The sequence below is a fragment of the Tinamus guttatus genome, unplaced genomic scaffold (genome assembly GCF_059628265.1).
Source record: "Tinamus guttatus ecotype Peru unplaced genomic scaffold, ASM5962826v1 Tinamus_guttatus_pri_ptg000048l, whole genome shotgun sequence".
NCBI classification, from domain to species: domain Eukaryota; kingdom Metazoa; phylum Chordata; class Aves; order Tinamiformes; family Tinamidae; genus Tinamus; species Tinamus guttatus.
In genome coordinates this window covers 6,509,738-6,522,668 of record NW_028288582.1, presented here as the reverse complement: position 1 = coordinate 6,522,668, position 12,931 = coordinate 6,509,738, and the positions used below count along the sequence as shown (strand labels likewise).

At 39.6% G+C, this 12,931-nt stretch overlaps 1 protein-coding gene across 1 annotated transcript in view; it reads left to right on the top strand.

The window, feature by feature from the left end:
• ASPG (asparaginase) overlaps positions 1-12,931 on the top strand; it is a 43,942-nt gene that overhangs the window by 9,892 nt on the left and 21,119 nt on the right. Inside the window, exons 5-8 of the mRNA XM_088539558.1 lie at positions 1,373-1,456; positions 2,510-2,636; positions 9,637-9,749; positions 11,219-11,404. Coding sequence (XP_088395684.1) covers positions 1,373-1,456; positions 2,510-2,636; positions 9,637-9,749; positions 11,219-11,404 — 510 coding nt within the window. The remainder of the gene's footprint in view (positions 1-1,372; positions 1,457-2,509; positions 2,637-9,636; positions 9,750-11,218; positions 11,405-12,931) is intronic.

Sequence of the window (12,931 nt, the reverse complement as noted above, 5' to 3'; positions counted from 1 at the left end):
TGCGGAGGGTCACTGCGTACGGCAGTAATGCAACGTGACCACGGTGACAGCTGATGGGCTCACCAGCTGGGGATCTGCCCCCAAATTTTATCATTAGTGACTTTACAGATCTGCACCAAATCCGACCAGTAGTTCATTATGGCTGGGGCCAGATGCTTCAGAGAAAGCTGTAAGAGCCTGTCACTGGCCACTGTGTAATAATCTGTTTATATGAGAAGCATCTTTCCAGCCTCAGGTGGCTGGTGGTTGTTAGTTGCCTTTTTTTCTGTTAAAGCCCTCAAGCATGCAGCCGATTTACTTCAGCAGTTGCTACCCTGTCTTATGTTCTTCATTGTTCTTTGGTATCTTTGTTGTGTTCTTCCCCCTTTCTTTATATCTGAGCATTATGTGCATTTTTGATAATTTCTGCTCCATGAAGCATTTAGCATGGTCTGCTTTTTTCACTCTAAAGACTAGATTTAGTAATTTTCTTTCCTTTAGCTCGAGATCAGACCTTTGCATATTGTCTGAGGGGGAGGGGTTGGCTTACTAGAATAGCTTGCTTGAGCACAAAACACAGCTCTAATCACAAAAGAGAGATGAAACATAGCACTGTAACATTCCCCTTCCCCCCTTTTCATAGTTTTCCTTTCACATGTGGTCTATTTGAAGTCTAGGAAGAGGCAGACTCCCACTTACTGTCTTGACATTGGGCAGTCTGGTTGTAGTACATCATATTCAAGGTCTTACTTTCTTTTTGCTTTCTTTTTTTTGAAGATCTGTCCGACATATGATCCAGCAACAGGGCATGTGATTTTTTTTCATTGTTGAAAAGAACTCTGTCTCTCTGTTAATGAAAAGGCAATCTAAAAAGGCATGGAAGTCATCACTGCTTCACTTAGCAGACTGAATTTCTGTTTTTAATCTTGCCCTTTACTGTCAGTAGTAACCTGCTGGTTCAATTTTTGTGTTCTATAAAGAAAGATGGTGCAAGAGAGCCATCATGAAGCTCATCATGAGAGTTCTGTATGAACCAAGACTGTTGCTTTTTCTCTGTACAAACGCTTAAACTGAGTATGGCTGCTTTCTATTCTGATATATTTTTTTTCTGAATAGATCTCTACTTCTAAAAGCAATTGCTCTATTAGGCTCAACTCTATATTATTCTTTAAGTATTCAGTTAGAAAATCTGTTAAGCACAGAGGGAAACCCCACCATCTGCTTCAGTCTAAAATAGTTCAGATGAAGTAAATTTTATTTGTCATAAATCATTGTTACATAAATTATTTGCTCATTTGTATTGCATAAGTTGGATTTTTTTTTTTTTTTTTTTTTTACTGCTCTGTAGGTTTTATGTAAGGGACAAGATTTAATTTCAGTCTTTGCTCTCTAGGTGCCCCTGTATGAGTTGAGGAACGATGGCCGAGCCAACCTACTGGGAGCCCTGCTCTTTGCTGGGCAGTTCGTGATTCCTGAGGTCTGTTTGCCTGTGAAAACTCTCAGAAGCTGCTTTTCTTCTTTCAGCCAGAACGTATACTTAAATATTCAAAATGTCTGATAAATAGTAAAGAATTGCACTTAAAAAGAAAAAAAAATGGATTCCACTGAGGTAACAGACACTTGTGTGCCTTTTTTTTTTTTCAGAATCCATATGCCATTTTTCCTACATACAATCCATAAAAACTCTAAAGTCTGAAATGCAGGTTGCAGCAGATTGAAATTCCATTGCAGGCATGTGGGATCTGAAACACCTTTAAGTCAGTTCTTGAAGCGGAAGTTCTAAGGTCGATCTAGAACTGATAGCAGCATCTTCTGGTCCTGGTTCCTGAAGGCTGAAGTGCTGAGGGTGATGCACCTAATAGACAGGGAAACAGCTGCATGTTCTCAGCAGCACCCTGACTTTAAAAGATGTGGCACTGCACATGCCTAAGCCTGAGAGAAAACTAATCAGATGACACCTCCTTCCAATTCTGTGTGTGCTCACGTAGCCAGTTCCTTGTAGGATAGCAGCAATAGCTGACTGGCCAAGATCTTCAGAACTAACAACTCTGAAACACTTTTTTTTTTCCCTTCAAATTCCAGTCAATCTGCTTTTAAAGGATTTGTCAAGAGACCTACCCTTAAATGTTTGATAACTCTTAAAAATTGTAATTCATTGTCACTAGGTGCTTTTAAGATTTTAGTCTCTGAGTTTAGATCTAACTCAATGGACTTTTTAATAGTCCACACTGTACCTTTCCTCTGTCCCTGAAGTGGACTTAAGCAAACTTGCTGTCTCCTTGAGTATGCCTCACGAGAGGATTATGAAACTAGTTAGCTTTTAACTTGTTTTGTTCTTAAATTCTTAAACCAGTGTGTGACAGATGGGCCAGTTCTTTTTTGAAAGAGTAGGAGTTGTAAACATCTACTAGCCTCTGAGTTGCTTTAAAGATTTAGAAAACACTTTATAAAGGACAGACTACAGTATTTATCTACTGAATCTTTTAATTACTGGCTTATTCATAGACCTGTTTCTTTACTTGTCTTGCAGGTGTGCCTGTATTTTTATAATAAACTGTACAGGGGAAATCGGGTGACTAAGGTGGATGCTGGGAGTTTCAATGCCTTTTCCTCACCTAACCTGCCTCCACTTGCAAATGCTGAGGTTGATATTAAAAGTAAGCAACATCGTCTCTTAAGCCTTGTAATTTGTGCCACATGCAATAGAACTCCAGATGAATAGAATCTGTGCTTATATAGTTGAAAGGCTGTTTTTAAACGTTGATATAATTTTAAAGCCTGTATCTTGTCTCCATTTCATGTACTCTGAGACTGTTTAAATATTAATAAGACTTTGAGAATTTGTGATTCAACTGCATTTATCTACTGAGAATAGATATGAGCTGGGCTGACTTTGACTAAATATTCAGACTTACCAGAGGGAGTGTTGCCCCTGTGTCAGGAAAATGTTTGCTCTGAGGATAAAAATGAGAGAGTAGGTAGGACTGAAAGAACAAAGAGTTTAATCCAATTAATGACCATGCTGGGCTCTGAAATCAGACAAAAGACTCATGGCAGAGTAAGTGCAGCTTCAACAAGCCTATGTGGGATACATGTTATTTTGTAAGAGGTTATATTGGATATTTAGGACCTGTCTGAACTGGGAACATACTGAGAATAGCAGATCTAGGATACATTTTCTGTGTATGATTTTTTTTCCCAACTTACTCAAACTGTCTGTAATTTCTGTGCTTTAAGGAAAGGGAAAATCTTTTTTTAAGCCCGAATGCAGATTACAGTGTCTGTTTACAAAGTCATTAACACATTGATGTCCGTTCTTGGATAAATGACTCCTCTTTCTTTCGAGAGAGGAGGTAAAGTACATTTGGAATTTGGCCAAGAGAGTTGCCAAAACCTTACTAAAGGACAGTTTTCAAAAATACAAGTTATGCAAGCTGCTGTTGGATAGACTAAATTTATTTGAAAGGACTGGGCATAGATGACAAACTCCAATATTACCTAAAAATATGGGGCTAGACCTCCTAAGTAATACTCACTTTATGATTTGTGGTGGTGGATTGCAAATAGAGAAATAAAGGGTCTATTTTTCTTTTGCATCCAAATTTAGATTCTCACAAGTGAAAATGAATTAAATAACAGCATAGTGCCTAGAGAATGACACTCCATTTATTTCTCATTAAGATCTCAGGTTGATGTCTGTCTTCTCAAGAAGTTACTTAACCTCTTGGTACTTTGTTTTCCCAAACAAAAGAGTTTAATTAAATATTCCTCAGCTGTTAAAGGGTAAGGAAAAAAATACATTAATGCTTGTGTCTATTGCTGTAGCATCTGTAAAATGAGGGATAGAGGAGCTAGGACAATAGCGAGGGGTTCCCAAATTCTTCTGCTTGGTGCCATTAATGGCAGTAGGAAGTCCAGACCTGTGCCACAGAGCATGCTCTTCTGAATGACATTTCCTGCTACAGAGACATCCTGCAATTTGGGAAAATAAACTTCTCACTTTTACCTAATAGTGAATCACTTAACAAAGTTCCAGGATCATGATGCTTTGTTTGTAGGAGTCAGATACAAACTGGGGAAGCTTTAAAAAACTGTAGTGGTCACTAAGACGTGTCTCAGGCAGAGAGTGTGCCCCTAGGACTTAACTACTGCAATAAATTAGGGAAAAAAAAGTGTTCGTTCTTGGGTTTTTATGAAGTGCATCAAATAGGATATACATAAGTACAGTTTTCTGACTGATCAATAGTGAAATGAAGCAGCAAATTGCATGCTACTTCTCTCTTGCATTTGAGTGATCTGTTTTGTGATTCCTTGTGTATAGCAGAAAAAATGAGAAAGTTATTAAGTACTTCCCTTGGCCCATCTCGTGTCCCATTATCTTTTCAATAGAGTTCCCCAATGAGATCAGTGAGGATTTCTGATTTAGCAACTGATGGTGTGATAGGCTCTATTCTTATTTGCTTCAGTTGATTACCCTGTAAGGGTAGCATCATTTATCTAAGATGACAGTGTCAGTATTGAGGGATTGTTTCATTTTGAAAAAACATAGTTTATAGAGTGGGCAATCTACTATTGCTGCTTCATTTTGTCCAAAAGAATTGTTTGAAACATAGCTGTCGTCTTGAGTCTGCTCTTACAATCCTTGCAAGAAGCTTTCGGGGAGACAAGGAATCACCTGAGGCTTTTAAAAACAATCTAAACAAATCTAGCATCTTTAACTTTGGGGTTTTTTTGAGTGACTTGATGTAGTATGTCTTAACCTTCCTGCAGATGGGGCTGACTCTTGCTGCTTCAGCGTTATCTCGGGCAGTCTGACAGCGCTGGAAGGAAGAGGCCGCGTGCGGAGGCTCTTCCTTGGGCGCCCTGGTTCTAACAGAGCTGGCAAGGAAAGCTGCAGAGAAACCCACAGCAGCAGTGAGCAGGGAACTGGGATGGGAGCTCAGGAGCACAGGCTGGTGCATGAGAATGAGACGAGGAAATGCTGTGCAAGGTTAGATGTGCTGTATAAAAGCACTGATCTGCTTCAGAGCCGGAGAGAGGAGAGAAGCTCAGCCCTCTTCCCCTCCACTTCCCAGCTGCTGCTTTCTTATTGTTTTGTCTTCATTTTTCACCCCTTTCCCCCTTCAGATGAGGGTCACAGTGAATTTTCTCAGCAAGATCAGATAATTCTCTCTGAATTAATGATCTACATGGGAATAACCAAACATATTTTTAGAGCCTTAAAAGTTTACCAAATAAAAGGCCTTGCCTTATTTCTGTCATGTTTTGGAAGGGAGAGACAGAGGAATTGTGTAAAGAGGCTCAGTATGTTTCATAACCGTTTACTCTCTGCATTCTCCATTGTCTTAATGAAGCAAATGTGAAACTTGCTTCGTTACCATGGCCGGACTTTCTTCATCATCCACACATGTAACTTCTGGGAGTGGTGGGACTAGAAACCTGCCTTGTGTAGGGGATGAAAGGATTCCCTGCAACAGTGTGCGCAGATTTGGTACTGCAGCACCACCTTAGAAAGCCCTTTGAGGCTCATCTAGCCAACAGTCTCATTAGGGAGAAGCTATTAGTCACTGGCCAAGTCTGTGTCTTGGTTCTAGTTATTTATAGTAAAAAGTCCAAGTCATTTATATATTAAGGCAAATGCCAGGTCTGTTCCCTGAAGTACTTTGGGGATTTTTTTTCCCTCCTAAGTAGGCATGTTGGCTCTTGCAATGAGACTGTTCAATTTAAATATTCATTTCAAAAGGTGTGTGTCAATTGTTTTATACTAAACTGCCAAAAAGGGGGTCTATGTTTGTTTGCCTCCTTTAGGAATTTCCAGCCATAGGTTGGTGTGTGCTCCCCACCCCTTGGCTGTCGCCAGGAATTCTAATGAACACTGGGGCAGCTTATATAATGGTCCGACTTGCCCCTAGCCTTGCAGAGAGGGATGAGATGAAAGTGTTGCTGTTTGTCTGGAGCTCTGCAATCACGAAAAGCTGTATTTCCTGTTTGATTTCATAACTGGGAGTTCAGTCACCACTCCTAGGGAGGTGTCGCTCTTAGTTACAGCACTCTCATTATGAGTTGAAACCTGTGCCGTGGCATAGGCACTGGTTAACAAAAGGTTTTGCTGCTTCTGTAGACTGTTTAGGGCTTCCTCTTAGCTCTTTTTCTTTAAAATCAGTTTTTTTTTTCCTTTTTTTCTTTCCCTGTCATCACTTAACTGTGTGCAAATAACCCTGAATAAGATAAGGAAATTATCTTTTATTTTTTCCCGTTTAGTAAAGAACATTTAATTTGTTTCCTTGCTGCGTACCTGTTTGGCCCTAGCATGTGCAGGCTCCTGTGGGTTTCCTTTGCGCCGGGTGACCAGGGTGCTCAAGGGACTAACACCTTTCCCCACCGATCGCAAAGAAGCTTCTGTTCCCATCTCTTTGCCCTGGTGAGGCTCTGGTGGAGAATAAAAGCTAGTCAGACTTCAGAGATTCAAGCCCTAAAGAGTTTGCTTCGAGCCTCAGGTATAGGCCTCTCTTTTAAGTGTTTTCTAAGCTGTGATTTTAAGAGCTCCAGTGTTCAGGAGCGAGTGGGAACCTGGGAGTTCCAGCAGGTTGTTTCTGCAATTTTTGTTTGGAAAAATAAACCCAAAGTCTTAATATCTTCAATGCAAGGTCTGTAAGTAACAATCTTTCTTCTCCCAAGACATTTTGGATACAGTACATAAATAATCATTACATCTCTGTTTTAGGTACATTGCTTTGAGAGCTCTCTGTTTTCCATGGAAGAGCAGTATCGAGCTACACTCGCTCCTCAGCTTTGCATCCCTATTTACATAATGCAGCACACGTATCAGCTGAACTCATTACGAGCACAGCCCGTCCAAGTCAGGACAGGTTACTGTTTTCTGTGTTGTGCCAAACACAAATATCCCTCATTAGTCACTCCTATCCATATGATAAAAAGCTGTTCTGAACAACAACATGAAGAGCTTTCTGTATAGGAGTGTTTTTGTTTAAGGACTGTTAAGAACTCTTAATACTTCTTTTTCTTTTTTGTTTTAACAAAAAGATTGCAGTATGTGAGGATCAGAGACTAGGATAACTGATTGATTCTGTAGAATAAAGATGTTTGAACTTAGCTATACTTTGTAAATACACTGCATTTTGGGGGGATGTAATCTTTGAGGTGGAGGATGCAATGGGTGTGTTTTCTGCCCTGCCTAGATCTCTGCCTCTCTTAGAACAATTCTGAATAACTTTTAGATTAATTTGGGCTTTCACATGTATTCGTTTGTCTTTAGCTCTTGCATCCCGCTGGCTTTTTGTTCTTCCTTTCAAAATTTTTGCCTAATGGAAAGCTGACACCTGTAGAAATTATGTTGCTCTTATGGCTGCATTTGTGATCTGCAGTACAGAGCACCTTACATAAACTGCCCGATTTGCAACCAAAAGAGTTTTAACTTGAGGAACTTGGTCATTTCTTAATATAGTCAGGAATGACATCACAGTGCAATGTCTGAATGCGCTGCGTATATCTTGAGGATGATGGGTTATTTGATAGAGTTATCCAAGAGTACAGATATAGGCCTGGTAGAGGACTAATTAGTGAACCTATCCTCTGATCTCTCCTCTTAGTCTTCTGCTTTTGGCAATTTCTTCTCAGTGATCCATGCCAAGATAGGTTTCCTCAGTTTGTTACAGACGTTAGGGATGCTGGGAGTTGCCAAACTTTGTAGTACGTGTTTGTGAAGTCTTGGCAGGGACTTATGAAGGATAAAGGAAAGAAATCTTTGATACACTTTTATTGCTGTCCTTGCCCATAGAGGAGGCTGCTTTTAAAGAATTAAAGAATTAATCTGTTTGTTAGAAGGTTGAAAGGACAGCGTTTATTGCTAAACACCGTTGCCTCTTTAAAGGCAGCGCTGAGTGAACAGAGCCTGACACATGGACCTCAAGCAGGGCAAATGCATTGCTCATGTGCTCCTGTGGGTCTCTGACTTGCTCATGGAGACCTCCTAGAGCTACGTGGCCAACTGCTAAATCCAGCCAGGTGATTTCAGACCTGTGCTGGCCACTTTCTCACAGGGAAAGAGTCAATGTTTTTATTCTCTTGTTCCCAGAGTAATAGGAATACATTGTTGGAATTTGCCTAGTAGGATAAGCACCATACCAAGCTAACTGCTTGTGAACTGTTTTACAGTTTATGGTTCAGGTTTCATGTAAGTTCCAGGATTTAAAATAGATATTTTTCAGAAAGCACATACAATGTCTCTACATGCTGACAGCACACTAAAGCAACACGACTGGAAGGGAAAGTTGGGAATTGTCTTATAGATGGCTGCTATTTTCTATGCTGACTTGGTGTATATAGTTTTTAGTATCTCTGGTAATAGAGCAGAAGAGCAGACTTCAGTGGAGGCTCTTAAACATCCTCTGATTTTCTTGCAAATGCCTGTCTGCTGATGGCAAAAGATTGCAGTAGTAATTGGTGTGAGTAACTCTTCACATGGCTGAGAGCAAGCCAGTATTATGCACTTAGATCTTCTGCCTGTTCTTGCTGCTTGGGTATTTCTCCAAAAACTAAGAAGCTTAAATCTCGATGGGGAAACAGGTAGTGTTTTCACATGACCTGAAAGTGATGTGCTTTCATTGACATATGGCACTGAGATGCTGGCTGGCATTTGCTAAACCTCTTCCAGAGCCTTCTGGGTGTCGTCAGAACTACCAGCACTGCTTTTGCATCACAGCAGTAAGATTTTGAAATCAATAATGCACGACTTGGCTTCTAATAGTTCAACACAACCCAACTATTAGTTAAACAGCTGGCTTCTGGCTCTAAATGTATAATCGGAGTTAATTGAATCCTTGCTATTTTATTTAATCATTACTAACTACACAATAAACTCTAGAGGTGATTAGTGGCTACAGTAACTGCATCTGTCTTTATTATGACATTGAGAACTTGTCATATCTTTTATGTCAGAGAAGATCTGCTTTCTAAACATTAATTCAGGTTGATATCAGCCCAATAACAAAACAGTGAAATTTGAAGCAATGTGTGGCAAGGAAATATCTTAGGCTAGAGCTGCCTGATGCCATGTGGCCGAGGCCTTCTGAGCACTCGGAACCGGGCAATCTGACGCTAGCAGGACATGTTCAGCATCATGAAGCCGTCAGGTCCTGTCACTCAAATGATTCTCAAAGAGAGGTTAGAATATGGGCATATAGCTTTGTGTCTGATAAATCATCCTGTTCACTGCTGGAGATTGATTTGGAAGTCTTTGCTGTAAAATACTATTAAATTGAAGCAAGTATACTTGTTGAATATCTTAGAAGTGCACTAGCGTAGAAATACTGATTAGTAGTCATGATTTGTGTTGGGATCTAAGCTATTTTGGAATTAAAGCTGAAGTATAACACAGCTGAACCTAAACTGGATGTGGCCTTAAATACAATTTCAGTGGCATCTAACAAGTAAGGTGTAATAAATAAGGTGTAGATTAGCTGCTTTGGCCTCTGTCTTCAGTGGGCCCTCATTCCCTCTTCTTAAAAATACACTGTTTTTTATAAATGCCTACATAGGAAACAGTTTTAAAGATAATGTCCTAAGTGTGAAGTACTACAATTGTACTTAATATCATGTCTTTGATATTAAATCAGGAAAGCCATTTCTCTTTAACAGTAAATTGGGACACAGTGTGGAGAGCCAATACCAAAAAGAGATTTCGAGTTCACACCAATATGAACAGGAACGTTGGGCTTCTGCGAATCTTCCCCGGAATCACCGCGGCTGCTGTAAGTGTCGCCACTGAATTCTGGAAGTGAATTAAATGATGCTCAAACACTTGTTTGCTTAGGCAGAATTTGAGAGCTGCGACACTGTAGCAGTGCTTGGGTTCTTGGAGGGAAGGGAAGGTATCTTGTCTGCTGATAAACATTTTGTAATACCAGGGCATTCAAAGACTATTTTCATGGCACAGAGTGTTGGTGAAAGCTGTTAAAACATCTGAACTGGGCCTTGGAACTGAAAGCTCATTTCTTTCCGGGGCTAATAATAGGTCACATGTACTTTTCTAGACAGGTACAGCTACAGTGACCAGAGAAATGCTTTCTTGCTGCACAATGAAGCATATTACTAAACATCCAGCCAAAGAATACATGGTGGGGAGGGCATATGGAGATCACTGTGGATTTTTCTGCAATTCATGCTCTAATACAGTTCAGTTCTCTTCATACTGCTGCTTAGGATGACTCTGTGTATAATAAAGACCTGAAGATTCTTATTATTATTTTGCTGATCTGAGCCATTAGAAATAGTTCTGCAGAAGTGTGCCTTTAGGTAGTTTGTGTCTTTATAATTTTTTTCTCTCAAACTAGTTCCTTCAAAGTGACAGGTCTTTCGTGGCTGTTGCCATCTTAAATTGAATCCAGTAGTTTAAGCAGGATTCCTCAATTATATCAGCATGCTTTTTAGGTGAGTGTGAACAGATGGAAAGGCAGGGGGGTGGTACCCTTGTAATAAAACTCCAGCTGCATTGTTAGCCTCAAGGGGATTACAGTGTATTACAGCCTATGTGATCAACAGAGAAGCATCTAGGTTGTCTAAAATACATGCTCTTAGGAAGAGAACTTTGTTAGGTACCCTCTTACAATGAGGTACAATAACTACTTCATTAACAATTGGCCCAGAGTGAATATCTCTCCTTTTTTTTTTTTTTTTTTTCAATTTGCTATGAATTAAATGAATTGTTTCTTGTGTTTTTTTTAAAAAAACTCTAGGCTTCATTGCAGTGTTCTTTTGTGACAGGTGAGAAGCTATCTCCCTTAGTAAGACATTTATTGGCAAAACTTTTGTTCATTAAAGAAATGAATCTGGCAGGGATGGTAGGGGGTTCCAATCTCACATGTGTTTTATGTATGATGTTTCAGTGCAATTAACAGCCTATATTGTTGCACCATAGCAGAACAAAACAATAGATTTACCCCTGCTAAATTTCATACTTTTTCGTGCTGGGGTCATTACTGTAGAATTTTTTTTTTTAAATTCATAGAGGGATAGATTTTAAGGAAGCTAAGGAATAAAATTCTTATTTTTGTAAGGTTATTCTACAGTTATTGCAGATAGGGAGAACAGAAGGGCATGCAGGGCTACTTATAGGATTGTAACAGTAGTAGGCATTTTTTTAATTCTGTGCCACCTATAAAAATCTTAATGTGATTTAAACACATCCTTTGGCAGTCTTTCCTATCTTGTTTTTAAACAGGTAAAAGCATTTCTTCAGCCTCCAATTGAGGGCATCGTACTTGAAACTTACGGAAGTGGCAATGCCCCAAATAACAGGGCAGACTTGCTGCAAGAACTGAAGAAAGCGACTGAGCGCGAAGTGGTGATTCTGAACTGCACCCAGTGCTTACGGGGGTCTGTTACAACAGTCTATGCTACGGGGCAGGTGAGGGTTGTGCACTGATTTCAGACTCTCCTGCTGCATAAATGAAACATTTTATTGACGAAATGTGGTTCTGTACTTCTAGTAGTCCTGGGGTATAAAACCAGATTTTTTTTTAGACTGTCAAGATATTCCTTATAAAATAATGATATTAGAAAAAGCTTAAGCTGGAAGGATTTAAATATCTGTCTGTAAACAAGATCCTGTTACTCCTAGGCTGAATGGTCTAAATAGTCAGCTCAAATCCCAGTTATTTATTGCTGGCTCCTGTTTTTTCTGCATTACTCCAGAATACTATTGCATTGTATTGTTAGTATCCCTCCCAAAGGGATGCCACTGAGCTGCTAGCCAGCTCATGGGTCAGATGATCAAATAAAGTAATACTTGGTAGGCCAATAGTTACTTATTTGCAACATAAGAACGGCAAGAAAGCTTGCAATTCCAAGCAATGCTGAAAATGCCAGCGTTTGTTTTACGGAAAGCGCAACTGAATTCAGTGTGAAATTGGGAGAAGAGTTTCTAAGAAAGCATCGATCTCACAAAATGGAAATCCATTGTTCTTAGCTATGAAGGCTAGCTTAAAACAGACCTTTTGTAGATACTCTTAATACTCAGGACATTTTTAGTAAATTTCTTAATTTTGTGTTAAGACATGACAACACCGACGCTAGTAAGAGCTCGAAGCCGTACAACAGTACATGCTGCAAGTGGTAGTGTGAAGAAAGCTCATTTAACTCACCTTTATAAAAAAAAAAGGCCAGCCATTAAATACATGAGAAGCCCTGCCAGAGAGTGACTCATCTCCCTGTTTTAGACACCTGTTTTTATTGGGAGCAGCCATCCATCTGGCAGAGCTAGTCCCTTCATTAGACTGTAAGGTGAACTTAAATCCTCTAGACTGGTGCTGAAACTTGCCTGTTTTAACATTGGTTTTGACACAGCTTTAGATTATATTTGCTTCCAGAACATGTAATTTGCTGTTTTGAGCAGAAAGGGAAGGAATTCTAACTTAAGGAGGGGTCTTTTGCGAAGCAGTTCCTTGATCTGTAGTAAATACAATAAGAATACATAGATTATATAGAACAGTTCACACAGAAAGAAGAAAGCACTGGAGTGAATAAAAGACACCAGATTTGTTTTTGAAAAACAACATGAAAGAGAGGTTTAACCTTTGTGTGACATCCTACTTAAAATGAACTTGCTAAAATGTTCGGGAGGAACAAAACTCTTATTTGCTCTTGTTCAAAAGTTCTCCAGATAGACACCTCTAAAAAACAGGCTTTTTGCACCCTTATCCAATGTATGTTTAATTAAGAGATTCTGGTGAGGTCACTAGCTTTTGTCTTACTATTCCTCTGTAAAGCTATGTGGAAAAGTGTTCACTTCTGCTTTTATATTTTATGTGGGGCATGTGTTGTGTTATATTGCTTCATCATCCTTTGAGGGAGGCTGTCCTGTTTTCTTGGTGTCTGTTGAGGAGAATACTGACAAAGCCAGATCCTAGTTCATGCATGTTCTTTCATTGACTTA